Here is a 14,372-nt window from a genome sequence, read left to right as displayed (position 1 = left end):
TGGGAAGAGTTAGTCGAAAAGTTCCATGAACAATTCTATCGGCCAGGGATGGAGATGTCCGTATCATCGTTGGCCAGGATGGCTCAAGCATCCGACGAATCTCCAATGGAATACCTAACAAGGTTTAAGTCGGCCAGGAATTGGTGCCGAGTACCACTCCCCGAAGTGGAATTCGTCAGGATCGCCCTCAACGGATTAGACGTGGAGTACAAAAAGAAGTTCCTGGGGGCAAATATCCGAGATATGTACGAACTTGCTCAACACGTTGAACAATATGATTATCTGCTCCGAGAAGAAAAGATATCAAAGTCACCATCCCGGGGAACGTTGTATAAGAATCCCACGGTTAGCTATGCATCGGCCGAAAGTGAAGACCTTCAGTATGCTAGTGTGGATGCGGCCGAGATAATAATAGACAAACCCTATGTCTCCAAGGCTTTGGCTCAAGTAAATTCCAAAGACACCAAAACCCGTTCGGCCGCCGAGGACATAAGTAAATCATCGAAAGTATACACTTTCGATATCACCAAAGCTGACGCAATTTTCGATCAATTATTGGCAGCAAAAATCATCAAGCTTCGGCCGGGACATAATATCCCCAAGGCCGATGAATTAAAAGGAAAGGTATACTGTAAGTATCATAATTCTAATAAGCATGCAACCAATAATTGCGTTGTGTTCCGAGACACAATTCAAAGTTGGATCAAGAAAGGAAAGTTGAAATTTCCGGAAAAGCAGATGGCGGTCGACGTTAATCCCTTCCCTTCAACAACAATTGGTATGGTGGATGCTCATATTCCTAAAAACAAGGGGAAGGCCGAATACGTCCCGGTGCAGCATATCCATCAACGGAATGGTCGAACAAGACTAAAGCTTGATTTATTTTCAAATGCACCACCTACGGAACAATCGGGGCCACCCGCCAATGAGCCTATGATGAGATCAAGTCCCGACGGAACTCATGAGTCAAAGGTTTTATGTGACCATTGTAAAACACCAGTTGAACCTGGAAAGAAGACATCCTCAACACCCTCCACGGCCCCTATAACATCATCAAAGGGACTTGGTCTCGGTCAGGCGGCGTCTTGATTTCGACGCACCTTTCTATAATGAGGATTATTACTCGCGCGATACCAACAGTTCGGGCTCGCCAGCCAATCGTAAAACTTTCAAGCCACCCAGGACATCGGATCAACGCTGGTACAGTTACAATTCTCCAACTGGCTTGTATACAGCGCTGTCTAAATCTCAAAAACGTCGCCGCCAACGGATAGATTGCATGGCGCGGCGACAAGCACAGGCCAGCCCTTCCAACCAGTGGCAACAAAAAAAGGTCGTGGACGACATCAGCGAACGGCCAACCCCGACTATCATGACCGAGTTGGCCGAAGGGAAGAAAGTACCAGCTGCCGGTTTCGAAACCACCATTGAGGAAGCTGAGAAACGTATCAAGATCCTTCTCCGGCCTGGGGAAACGAAAGCTCGTCTAGAGCACTTTAGACAAGAGGCCGAAAGGAAAATTTCTCCGTTACCACCGCGCGAGCCGTTTATCAAAATACGGCGCAACTTACATCCTCCATTCCTTGGTGAATCCCTGGAATACATGCGAGAATTTCATAAGAAATACTCCGCCAATGACTTGTACGGACTACCCAAGGCGTGTCAGGAAGCCCTCGACTTAGCTCTAACTTGCCCTGATGCCGAGCAAATTATCCAGAAAACGTCCGACCCAGCAATTAAGGCTAGGTTCCAACATATACGGGAGGCTCAGGTCCTTGGTTTTGAGGTTGATCCTTATACAGATATCGACGCCGCCGAATTACCCTTTTCGTTCGAAGACCTTCAGCATTTACGCTATCATTTCGAAGTTTTCTCGGCTGTATCACTCTTCGGCCTCACGGCCGACGAGGAACAACGGATAGCACGGTTGGATACATATCTAGACATGAGGAACGCCCGTATTGCCTATGAAGAACGAGCCCGTGTAACGAAGGACCAACATAAGTCTTCGGCAGTCAACATAGTCGAGGAAAATAGCCCACCCACACTCGACCTGGTTCACATGTCTCAGATACCGGTTCTTACCGAGGAACTCAAAAGTTTGATCGAGGATGTTCCGCCGACTGCTACTGGGGTTAATTCTGTAGAAGACGACGACCACGATCCAATGGGTCCCTCGGTCCTCGAACATATGGATATCAGTATGGTCCACGTCCTACCAGCTGAGTTCCAGCCAAGTACCCACCAGTCAAATTTCTTGGACGGGGACGTGGTTGCCGAGGAAGCAACGCAAGTAGATTTCATCGCAAACGACGACGACAGAGAAACCCGAAGCGGGGACAACCTTAAGAAGGCTTTGGCCGAACTATTTCCCCGTTCTCCCTCGGTTAATCTCCAACACCTGAAGCCGTTGTACGTCACGGCTCACATCGAAGGATTCCCCATTTCTAAAGTGTTTGTCGACTGTGGAGCCACAGTGAACATTATGCCAATATCCGTCATGAAGGCTTTACGCCGTTCTGATAATGAACTCATTCCATCAGGGATCACTATGAGCAGCTTCGTTGGTGACAAATCTCAGAATAAGGGAGTGCTCTCGTTGGAAGTAAGCATCGCCGGGCGTCAACACATGACGGCATTCTTTATAATTGATTCCAAGACCAACTATAACGCATTACTTGGCCGCGACTGGATCCACCAAACCAGTTGCATTCCTTCGTCACTATACCAAGTCTTCATCTTTTGGGATGGCAAATCGGTCGTAGTCCACCCAGCCGATAACCAACCATTTGAAACCAACATGATTCAGGCTCGCTATTACGATGATCACGTCGGCTACATCACCCTCCAAGGCCTTAACGAGGATGGGCGGCCGACGAGAATTTCGGTACAGAAAGTGATTGAGGTCGGCGCCGAGACTGTCCAACAGGATTCGGCGAGACTTGGCTTGGCAGATTTAGTCATCAATGCCGATGATTGAGCACACCACGCAAGAACGGCGTCAGGCCGTGGTTTCATCTACAATGGAACGTTTGCTGGCCCATTGGTACGCCATTACCAAGCAACCACATTCTGGCATCAATTTAATCGAATTTTTGGCCGAAGCAGATAACGGCCCCGTTCTATCTTTCGATAAAGTTCAGGCTGCGCCGGCCGAACTCGAAGACCATCGGCCTCAAGTCAAGGACCCGTTAGAAGAAGTTAACGTAGGGACGGCCGATGATCCTCAAACATTGTTTATTAGCGCGTTACTCCCGCCGTCCATGAAGGTCGAACTCCGTAAATTACTCCACGAATTTAAAGATTGCTTCGCGTGGAGCTACCATGAAATGCCAGGCCTCGACCGAAACCTCGTAGAGCATGAGCTACGCATCAAGGAGGGGTGCAAGCCTTTTCGACAACCCCCTCGCCGATTTTCGACCGAAGTACAACTCGGCATTAAAGAAGAATTAGTTCGGCTCCTAAAGGCCGGGTTTATTAGGACCGCTCGGTACGTCGAATGGTTGGCCAATATCGTCCCAGTGTTGAAGAAAAACGGTGCCCTTCGTATTTGCATCGATTTCCGTAATCTCAATCTGGCTACTCCCAAGGACGAATATACAATGTCAATCTCAGATCTATTAATTGATGTCGCAGCTAATCATGAACTGCTATCTTTTATGGATGGCCATGCGGGTTACAACCAGATTTTCATCGCCGAAGCCGACGTCCACAAAACGGCTTTCCGTTGCCCTGGGGCACTTGGTACTTACGAATGGGTAGTAATGCCATTCGGCCTCAAGAATGCCGGCGCCACATACCAACGAGCCATGAATCTGATATTCCACGATTTAATCGGTACAATCGTCGAAGTTTATATCGATGATGTGGTCGTAAAATCTAAACGCCGTCAAACGCACTTGGACGATCTACGGCAAGCGTTCCTTCGCATGCGCAAGAACAACCTCAAAATGAACCCGGCCAAGTGTGTTTTCGGTGTTTCGGCCGGTAATTTCCTAGGATTTTTGGTGCATCATCGCGGCATCGAAGTCGACGAAAATAAAGCCCGCGCCATCATTAGCGCCCCACCTCCGACGACAAAGAAACAGCTCCAGTCGTTACTCGAGTAGATCAATTTTCTTCGTCGCTTCATCGCCAATTCGGCCGGTAAGATGAAGGCATTCTCTACGCTCCTGAAACTTAAAGATACCGACAAATTTGAATGGCGCGAAGAGCATCAAACTGCATTTACGCAAATCAAGGTGGCCCTTTCCACCACACCCGTGCTAGTTCCACCTTGTCGCAACAAACCCCTTAAATTATACATTTCGGCCGCCACTGAATCCATTGGTTGTCTCCTCGCACAAGACAACAATGGAGGGCGTGAACAAGCGATCTTTTATCTTAGCAGAAATTTGAATTCACCAGAGCTCAATTACTCCCCTATCGAAAAACTTTGCTTAGCCTTGTTTTTTGCCGCATCCAAGCTTCGGCATTACATGCTCCCATCAGTCACGCAGGTCATCGTCCAAACGGACGTAATTCGGTACATGCTCACTCGGCCCATTGTCAAAGGCCGAATCGGGAAATGGACGCTCGCTTTATCCGAGTTCAGCCTTCAATATGTACCCCAAAAGGCCGTCAAGGGGCAAGCTCTCGCCGATTTCTTGGCCCAACACCCTCCCCCTTATGGTTCTGAGGGAGGCGACGTCGACATCGGTTTAGTCACCACACGCGATAGCCATTGGACTATGCATTTTGATGGTTCCAGTACTTCGACCTCGGCGAGTGTTGGGATTGCAATTCAATCGCCTGACCACTGCCGATGGTATTTTTCTCTCAAGTTAGATTTCAGCTGCACCAATAATCAGGCCGAATTTGAAGCCCTCATTATCGGCCTCCACATTTTACACGATCTGCGGGCCCCCCGTGTTCTTGTCCTTGGAGATTCCGAACTTGTGATTAACCAACTAAACGGCCTGTTTCGTTGCATGAGTTGTACTTTAGCGCCCTATCATATGGTCGCCACCTACCTGGCCGAGTCGTTCGAGCGGATCACGTTTGAACACATTTCACGTATCCACAACACAGACGTCGACGAACTCACCCAGATCGCCTCCGGAGCACAACTCACAGGGGGCAAGCTAGGCCGAATTGCAGCCACAAGTCTGCGCTCGTACCCAGCCTTGATCAATCAGCAGACTCTCCAGCGCGCACACATAATACGGACAAGGGTAATGTCGCTCCCATCCCTACTAGAACGCGGAGACCCCGTAGAAGTATGTGTCGTCGAAGTAGAACCAGATGATTGGAGAAAGACGATGTTATGGTACCTCGATAACCCCAATGGGAAACACGACCGAATAACGAAGGTCCTGGCCACGAATTATGTGTCGTACCAAAATGAATTATACCGCAAGGGCAAGGACGGGTTACTACTATTGTGCATCAGCCCACACGAGGCCGCCCAAGCAATGGCCGAGGTACATGAAGGAATATGTGGGGCACACCAGTCCGGACGAAAGATGCGCTGGTTGCTCCAGCGACACGGTTATTTTTGGCCCAATATATTAAAGGATTGCATCGAATATGCACGGAGATGCATACCATGCCAAATTCATGGACCCGTGCAGAGAGCCCCGGCCGAATTACTACACTCGGTCACTAAACCATGGCCGTTCAGGGGTTGGGCAATGGACGTAATCGGCAAGATCACGCCATCATCGGGGGCAGCGAAACACGCGTGGATAATGGTAGCAACTGACTATTTCACTAAGTGGGTTGAGGCAAGGTCATACGTCGAATTAACTACTAAAGAGGTATGCAATTTCGTAGAGGAGAATATTGTGACCAGATTCGGCGTGCCAGAAACGATCATAACTGATAATGGCACTATATTCACGGCCGATAGGTTTAAGGAATACGCGGCAAGTTTGAATATCCGACTCGAGCAATCTACGCCATACTACCCACAGGCAAACGGGCAGGCCGAGGCAAGCAATAAAGTGTTGATCGGCATCCTTGAAAAAATGGTAAAAGAGAAACCTGGGTTGTGGCATTTAAAGTTAAATGAAGCATTATGGGCATACCGAACTTCACCCCAGTCGGCCACTGGAACCACTCCTTACGCGTTAACTTATGGACACGACGCTATGTTACCGGTCGAGTTGAGTATAAGCTCGTTACGAGTAATCGAGCAGAGTAATTTGTTCAGTATTGAATATAGTCAAGCAATGCGACAAGAATTAGAAGACTTAGAAGAAAGTCGAATCGACGCGGGTAACTTGTTGATAGCACAAAAGAAAATTGCCGAGCGAGCGTATAACCAGCGTGTAAGACAAAAAACGTTCGGCGAAGGAGAATTGGTTTGGCAAACTGTGTTGCCTGTTGGGATTAAAGACCCCAGATTTGGTAAGTGGTCGCCGAATTGGGAAGGGCCATTCATCGTTCACAAAGTCCTCGGCAAGGGGGCATATCATCTAAGAGATCGGACGGGTTCAGTTCACAAATTGCCGATTAATGGAAAGTTTTTAAAGAAGTACTATCCAATTACATGGGAAATGCAAGAGTAAGACCATTGTATTGATAGCAAAACGACCATTGTATTGATATCAAAATAACCATTGTATTGATAACAAAAGAATCATTACAAGAGAACAAATACAAATACAATGATAAAATTCCTAAGGGGTCGAGGGGAGGAAAGTCTCAAGGGCAGCTTTTAGCTCCAGCCACTTCGCTTCGCCCAGGATTATCTCAGCCTGCCTGGTCTTCTTGTTGAACTGCAACTGCTGGACATGCCGTGCACCGGCAGCGAAGGCCGTCAGCCGAGCCTTGTTGGCCTCGAAGTCCTTCTCAAGCTCGGCAACAGCAGCAGACCTTTGCCGTTGAAGGTCAGAAATTTGACGCTGGAGGTCAGAAATCTGGCGATCAAACTCGGTCAGCTTCGCCTTCTTAGCTTTGATTGCCTCCATCTCAGCTCGGCCGGCCTCTTGCGCGACCTTGGCAGCCTTCAAGTCATCCTCGGCTTGAAGGGCTCGCTCGAAGATGTAGAAGTGTTGCCGAGTCCGCTTCAGGAGGTCGGTGAGAAAAGAGATATTCTCCGTACTTAGGTAACCACCGCTGGCAAGGTCATTAAGACACTCGCCAACGGAGTCAAGACCCTTGGATCGGAGAGCTTGGGAAGCAGTTTGAGACAGGACTTCGTGCAGCTTCACGAAGACTTCGGCCTCGGGCATGGCTCCTGCTGGTTCGGCAGTAGCGGCAGAGGAGCCGGCCTCACCGGTCGTGCTCTGAAGAAGAGCGTCAAGCTACACTTCCCACGATGGCTGCACATAAAAGAAAAACTTTGTGAAGGAAAGAAAGACGTCGTGATACAGTGCATGACAAAAAAAGGGATTGTTTTAGACCTGTCGAGAGGAGACTTCGGCCATGCCCTCTGGGTCATTGCTCGAACCCAGAGAACTTAATGGCCGAGCCCAGTGCCTTAGACCGCTTCGCAATTCACGCGGCCGATGGAGGTCATCTACATTTGATGGCCACAACGGTGGCCAAGAAATATAGACAACGCCCCTTGGCGCATAAAATTACCGGTGAAATGAATGTTCGGGCACCTGACATTTAATAGTCTTAAAAACATGTGTCACGAAAAAATCAACACAAGAGAAACAAGACTTACAAAGGCCGAAGAGACTTCCTGTGGGGGAATGGGAAGGTCTTCATCCTGCGGATGGATCGGCGTTTCGACCGTGGCCTCAGGATCGGCCATAGGTCTCTTGCCACGATCCACCGCAGGAGAACACGGTCGAGCGGTCACCTCGACGACTGGAGGAGGATGGACGGGAGGAGAGTTGACTGGTCGACGACGGCGTTCCAGCGGGACTTCGTCGCTCTCGCTCTCGACATCCTGAACAAAAAGGAAAACATTTAGCATTACGACCAGAAACCTAAAGAAACAAGTGGAAGTAGAATTTTACCTCCAAAACGACCGTTGGAGTCGAGGGTGCTTCGACAGGCGCAGCCGACTTTCCCATTGCAGGCGCCACGACCGGCTCCAAAGCTGGAGCTGGTGCGACGATTGGATCGGCCAAGGAGACTGCTGGAGGAATCGGGGTTGGAGATGCCGGGGCAGCCGATGGAGAGCCGGCAAGAGCAGGCGTCCCAGTAGTATCACTGGGGACGACATGAATTTCCCGGTCGCCCTTCTTCGCCAATTTCTTGACGCGTTTAAAAGGGCGAAGGGCATCATCTGCCGGCTCGACCCCTCGGTGGGGGCGTTTGGCAGGGACCGTCCGCTCGGTGACAAGGGTCCTCTTCGTGGGCACCTTCTTCGCCCTTGCCACCGCGGCGACCACTTCGACCGTCCTCGACCCACGCCCCCCTGAAGAGCAAAATAATTAATAACAAAAATAATAAATGGAAAAAAGAAGAAAGGAAAGAAAAGTGGAAAGACTACCTTGGGCCGACTCCTTAGGTTGAGCAGAGGACATTGACCTGGGACGATCACCGAAGATCTTCCTCACCAGATCTTCGGCCGGGGCGCCGAAGAAGTCGCCGGTATACTCCTCCCACTAGTCCCCGAAGGTGTCGGTTCCCAAAGATTCAGGAACCGTCGGCCGAAGCTGAAATTTCTTGCACTTCTCTTGGAACTCCTGGTCCGACGTCTTGCATTCCCTTTCAGAGGAACCGGTAAGACGCCCCCGACTCAGGAGGGACCGAGAGGCGAGCAAGGGGACGGGGCAGCCTTGAAGATAGCCGAGCTGCCGGGCGACAAAATGGGGATGGTAGACCTCCCAGCTAGCTCGGCGGGCATCGCAACCAAGAGGAAGGTCGCGAGCCAGAACGAACGACCCCCAGCATTGACGAATGCCCGCATCCTCGAACTCGGCCCATGCTGCCGTAGGGAGCCTGAGCGAGGAAGGGTACTCCTGGCGCCGGCATACCAGGAACTCGTCATCCGAGAGGACGTCGAGGCTGAGGAAGTGTCTGAAAACCTCGTCGGCTCGGTGAGGTAGCGCCGGTCGAGAGCCCAGTTGAAGGCCGAGGGCGGCCGTTCGTTGGAAGGCAGGAACCTCCGGTCGAAGGGTGGAGAAGTAAACCTGCAACCAGAGTTGGAACACCCAGAGGGGTCCGTTCTGGTGCGGGTCAATCTTGCCAATGGTCGCCTCGGCCAGGCAACGGTAGAGGTTGGCGAGTATGGCTGGACTGAGCGCCAGCGAGCGACCATTAGCCAGTGCCTAGGCCACCGGCATGTTCTCCACCAGGCATTTGTTTGACCTGGTACAACAGATGAATTTGTTGTACCAGTAGAAGAGGAAGGCCTCGTGCTCTCCCTTCCTAAGGCCTTCCTCGCCTAGGCCGGCGAAATGAAGGATGAGAGTGTTGTAGTTGAAGAAGTTCTTGTGGAGCTTCTGAACTTCTTCCTTTGAGGGCTCCCGAGCACCCCGGCTTAGCGTTTCGACGGCCCTTTCGTCGAATAGTGCCTTCAGGTCGAGAGGAGAAGGGTATCCGGAAAGGGCGGCGTCAATAGGAAGGCCGGTCGGGGAAGTCCCAAGGATGGCCGAGACGTCGAGGACTGTGGGGCCGAGAGGGCCGAAAGGCAGGACCATGGTGTTGGTGGCCGAACACCATAAACTCAGGGCCGCCATGAGCAGCTCCTTATCCATGGCAATCTCCATGGTTGACAAAATAATGGCATCGTAGATGCCGAGAGCCTTCCACTCCTTGCCAAAAAATGTATTCATTCGGTCAACCCAGGCAGCCCAAGCCGTGGTGGTCGAGGGCCAGGCTCCCTGAGGCCGCGCCAGAGTCCATTTCGACCAGTCGAACCCCTGCAGCAGGGGTATTAAACATTGCTCCTTGAGAAGATTAGTAACAGACGACGGCACTGCGTCTCTAAAAAGGGGGCCCAGAATCTGGTAAGTGGTGGCCATGTCATTTTCAAATCGCAGCGTCTTAACGGCGCTCCGATCAATGAAATCTTTGCACTTGTTGACTTCGTCAGAGAGCTTTGAAATAAAGGAGGCCATTGTTAGAGATGATAGGAGATAGTTTGGGAGGAGAGATTGCAGAGGGGAAAACTGGAGAGGAAATCGCAGAAGGAAGAATTGGAAGAATTTTTTGCTTGAACGAACAGGAATGATAAAATTGGGATTTTGGAATTTCTGAAAGAGTAAGATGCGAATGACAGAAATATGGGTATTTATAGGCTTTTCAGAATGAAGATCAAACATCTAGAATTCGGAAAAGCGCTGGAATTCGAAAAGCACTGGTTCAAATTGGGGGGAAATTTAACCGGGAAAGGTTCCAATCATTTCAGATATTTTGGGAACCTGCGAAGATGGTTTCGAGGAGTCGAAAATCCAGGACGCACGATTGCGTGCGGCGCCAGTTTTAATGCATTAATGAGGATAAGACGTTTCAATTAGTGCATGGTTTCGAGGCCCATGATTGAAAGCTTTTAAGAGCGGCGGAGAATCGACACGTGGCCACGCGTTAGGGGCAACGAGGAAAGTGCAATCATGTCTCATAAATGTGCAGGAATAATGGTCATTAAGGAAGTAAAGTCCAAAAAAGCAATAAACGTTTTCGCTTCTTCAAGGCCGAGGCCCGACCAAGAGTTAACAGTCGGCGACCTCAAAAGCGAGGGGGCAATGTTTGGGCCCAAAATATTATTGTTGGGCCGAGCAGCAGGATGTGCTCGGCCCAAGGTGATGACAAATACTATGGGCCGAATAATAAATCCTGGGCCAGATGTCAGGGTCGGCCAAATCCTATCCTAAGTAGTCCGGATAAATAGAGAAGGTCGAGGAAGTCCTGGTGCGACCAGGATTCTCGACCGGCAAGGAATAAAGCCTCGAAAAAAAGGAAAATTCAGAATCCCAGTGGGAGTAGGTTTGTTCGAGTTAGAATCGAAATGGGACAAGGACTCCGAATCCAAATCAGAATACGAATTGGTTTCAAGGAATGAGGTACTATAAATACAAGAAATCATGCAACAGAAAGGACCTTCAAAAATCAGCATACAATTGCCCTGCGCAAAACCTCTCAAACACCTTGAGATTTTTCCTTTTCTTTTCCTGCCGACACACCTTCAGTTTGGATAAATAGCACTGTGGAAGCACCCGGCGAGCATCTTCAGTTTGGATAAACAGCACTGCTGCCACAGAATCAGCCGACCGAGAAGCACCTTCAGTTTGGATAAACAGCACTGCGTCGAGGTCGACCGGTTATCTATCTAAGTCTCGGCCGAGAAGGGTTTTCGAACCTTTGTTGGCAGAGGTCACCTTGCTAGCCTTTTCGGCATAGTCAGGTGTTACGAATTACATTGCTCGGCGTACTGGATGCCGAGTTATTTTATGATTGGATACTCGCAAGTAAGTTTCAGGGTTCGGCATTCCAACGGCCGAACTACGTTTACCATCAAGACATACATCACGTTTAAGTACCTGTGCCCATATAGTTTGGTCTCGATTCGACGTGCTTATACTCTTACAAATATAATCACAGTGACCGAATCGGGCTCCGACGAGTCGTGAACTCCGCAGAATTAGCAGCCTTGTCTTCAGGCTGTAGAACCCAGAGACCGAGAGTGTTCCTTCCTCGGTCGCAATCGCAAGATAAAGAAGTCAACGACGCGCTCAAAGCGACATCAACAAATTTTACTCCTCGGCCAAGCTCGGCCGACGAGTTGGCATGCCCCGCATTCAACCGAAAGACGTAGTTAGCTTACTAGTTACTCGGCCTGCGCGCCACGTAGGTTTTGTAATTTTTAGAGTCAACAGAAACCTTGGTACTTGGCAATACCCTAGAAAATGGAGGCACTAGAGATGGATCATGTGAAGCCTCAATAATTGGCAGAAGCCCAGAAGGGGAATGCACTAGAGATTGATCATGTGAAGCCTTAGTGGAAGGCACTTGAGATTGATCATGTGAAGCCTCAGTACTTGACAGAACTCTAGAAGGAAGAGACACCAGAGGTTAATCATTTGAAGCCTCATTACTTGGTAGAACTCCAGACGATGGAAGTAGTGGATGCCTTCAAAATAGAGCCACAAACCTCTGATGGTCACTTTGAATCTGACTTTCAGATTCCTGTAGTTGGTCAAGCTTTCTCTTCACACTCGTTGAGTAATTATTTGCAAGTATGTGCAATTCACTATTCTTGTGCTTGACCCCTCTAATCTCTTACCTAAGAATTACCATCTACCATTAATGATTCAACTTGGCGAGTTCGAGCAAGTAGATGTTGGCCTATGTTAGATATAGAACTCGTACATTAAATACTAAAAGCCAAAGAGTCTTGAACAACTAATTCATCAAACCTTTTTTAAAGTATTCTTTTGTCTTTGGGAGTGAGAAGGTTCTTAGCTACTACTGCAGCAGTTATATCATTCTTCATCACAGAGTCCCTTACTGTAAGAGGACCATTATAGGATAAGAAGGATGGGTGCCAAATATTGTACTGAAGAAGCACATATACATTTTCGACAACATTCAAATCAAACCAACGGTCAGATGGGCAAGCCATTTTCAGAAAAGATGAAAGAAAAAGAGGTTAAATAAAGTACAATCTCATAAATACAACAAAAGCAATTTTCAAGGTGGGCAACTTTTCGAGCGTGCTTTTGGATACAATCAATCCCTTTTTAAAAGAAGAGGCAACATGACCACTTGTTCAAAAGCCAGATTTTCTTGAATTAATTTCATTGGCATTTCTCATTCGCATTCTCAGCTTTTCTGGATATCAAGGACAACTCTGCTAAAAATCTCTGACAAAGTTGAAACGCGTGGATTTTACTGTACCAACTACACCACTGTTGCCAACAAACGTGAAGGGGATGGTCCCAACAGCGCCACTACCTGCTATTTTTAGGAAATCCCTATCTATGTCGACCTCTGTCCTCTGTCCTCTATGGCAAGGCAGAGCTCCAAAATGTCTAACTTTTCTTCCTCGTCAAGAATACATCTTCAACCAAGTCTCACAAAATACTCAGTCTTCCTTCTATCTGAGAAAGCTTTTCAACCAAGTCCCTCAAAACGCCAAACTCATTTTTTGAGCAAGAAATTTGATCAAGAAATTTTACAGTATCATCAAATCCTTCTACTTTTTTTCTTTAAGAGCAAAAGTATCTCATATCTTCAGGGTCGAAAGCAAAAATATCTCATATCATGTTTTTTCCTTGTCTTTTCCTTTGCCCTTACTCTTGCCTGCAAGAGATGGCAATTTTAACATTTCTTAAGACTGAAGCATGATCGATGTATAGGTTATCATTATACTCCTATTATTTCAGATAATGAAAGAAAGTATTATTGTTGCCCCGAGGACGTAGGCACACTTGCTGAACCTCGTAAATATTGTGTCTTATTTACTTTATGTTCCACTGCACACATATCCTCAATTTTACAACATGATTTACTTTTCCAAACACTTTTTTAGGGTAAATTATTTGCCCATCCGGTTTTATATTCAATTGTTATCTCATAAAACATTTTAATCTCATATATTTATTTTTTATTTCATTTTGATGTTCATACAACCATTAATTAATTCGTTAAATTGGTCGTTCAGTGATGGGGTGACAAGCACAGAGCCCACATTTTGCTGATTTGGAGTATAAATTTGTACCACGTGGTTAATTTTTGGGGTTGTTCCTCCTCGCTCTCTCCTTCTTGTTCCCCCTAACCACCAAAATCATCACATACCCATTTCACTCACTGAATCTCCCAACCTCCACTCAAAGAGCAGAATCCATAATTTTGCTCTACGTAAGCATAACTGCAACTTCGTTTCCCGTCACAAGCATCACCTTCGATTGCGAGATCAAGAAGAGGGTGCAAATCGTGGTCCAAAAATAGAATTCCATTGCGAGATCAAGAGATGGAAGTTTTAGAACCTCCCACCCCAAACAATGAAGACGAAAATGATGACGTCTTCTTCGATGCCCTCGACGAATTTCCCTTCTTCGACGAATCAAATCAATCCACGTCACCCCATCAGCAAAATGTGGGCTCCACGCTTGCCACGTCATCATTTAACGGTCAATTTAACGTTTTTTTTTTATTTTTAAATTTATTATATTAGAAGGCAAGAGTTTGAGACTATTACAATAATTTAAGGAATGAAGAGTTTCGAACTCCAGACGCATTGGTAGAAAACCAACACTCTATTCACTGAGATATTAGATTGATTGACGATTGTATGACATTGAAAGAAACTAATAAGTTAAATATATGATATTAAAATGTTTTAAATATGTTTGAGGTTGCAATTGAACACAAACTTGAGGAGATAAAATATAATTTTTGTAGTTAGATTGGATGGACTTGAACTCCTAACCTATACTAATCCTAATTTATTTATCTTACTCTCTCACTACTTGAGCCAACTTCGG

General features: G+C 47.6%; 1 protein-coding gene across 1 annotated transcript; it reads left to right on the top strand.

Annotated features, from left to right (window-relative positions):
- Positions 1–4,151: 4,151 nt before the first annotated feature.
- LOC137724801 (uncharacterized) lies at positions 4,152–5,743 on the top strand. The gene is made up of 2 exons (XM_068463491.1): positions 4,152–5,462; positions 5,663–5,743. The coding sequence occupies exons 1-2, from the start codon at positions 4,152–4,154 to the stop codon at positions 5,741–5,743; spliced, it is 1,392 nt and encodes a 463-aa protein (XP_068319592.1).
- Positions 5,744–14,372: the final 8,629 nt, after the last annotated feature.

This window comes from Pyrus communis, chromosome 1, assembly GCF_963583255.1.
Source record: "Pyrus communis chromosome 1, drPyrComm1.1, whole genome shotgun sequence".
Taxonomy (NCBI): Eukaryota; Viridiplantae; Streptophyta; class Magnoliopsida; order Rosales; family Rosaceae; genus Pyrus; species Pyrus communis.
This window is presented reverse-complemented; position numbering and strand designations above follow the sequence as displayed.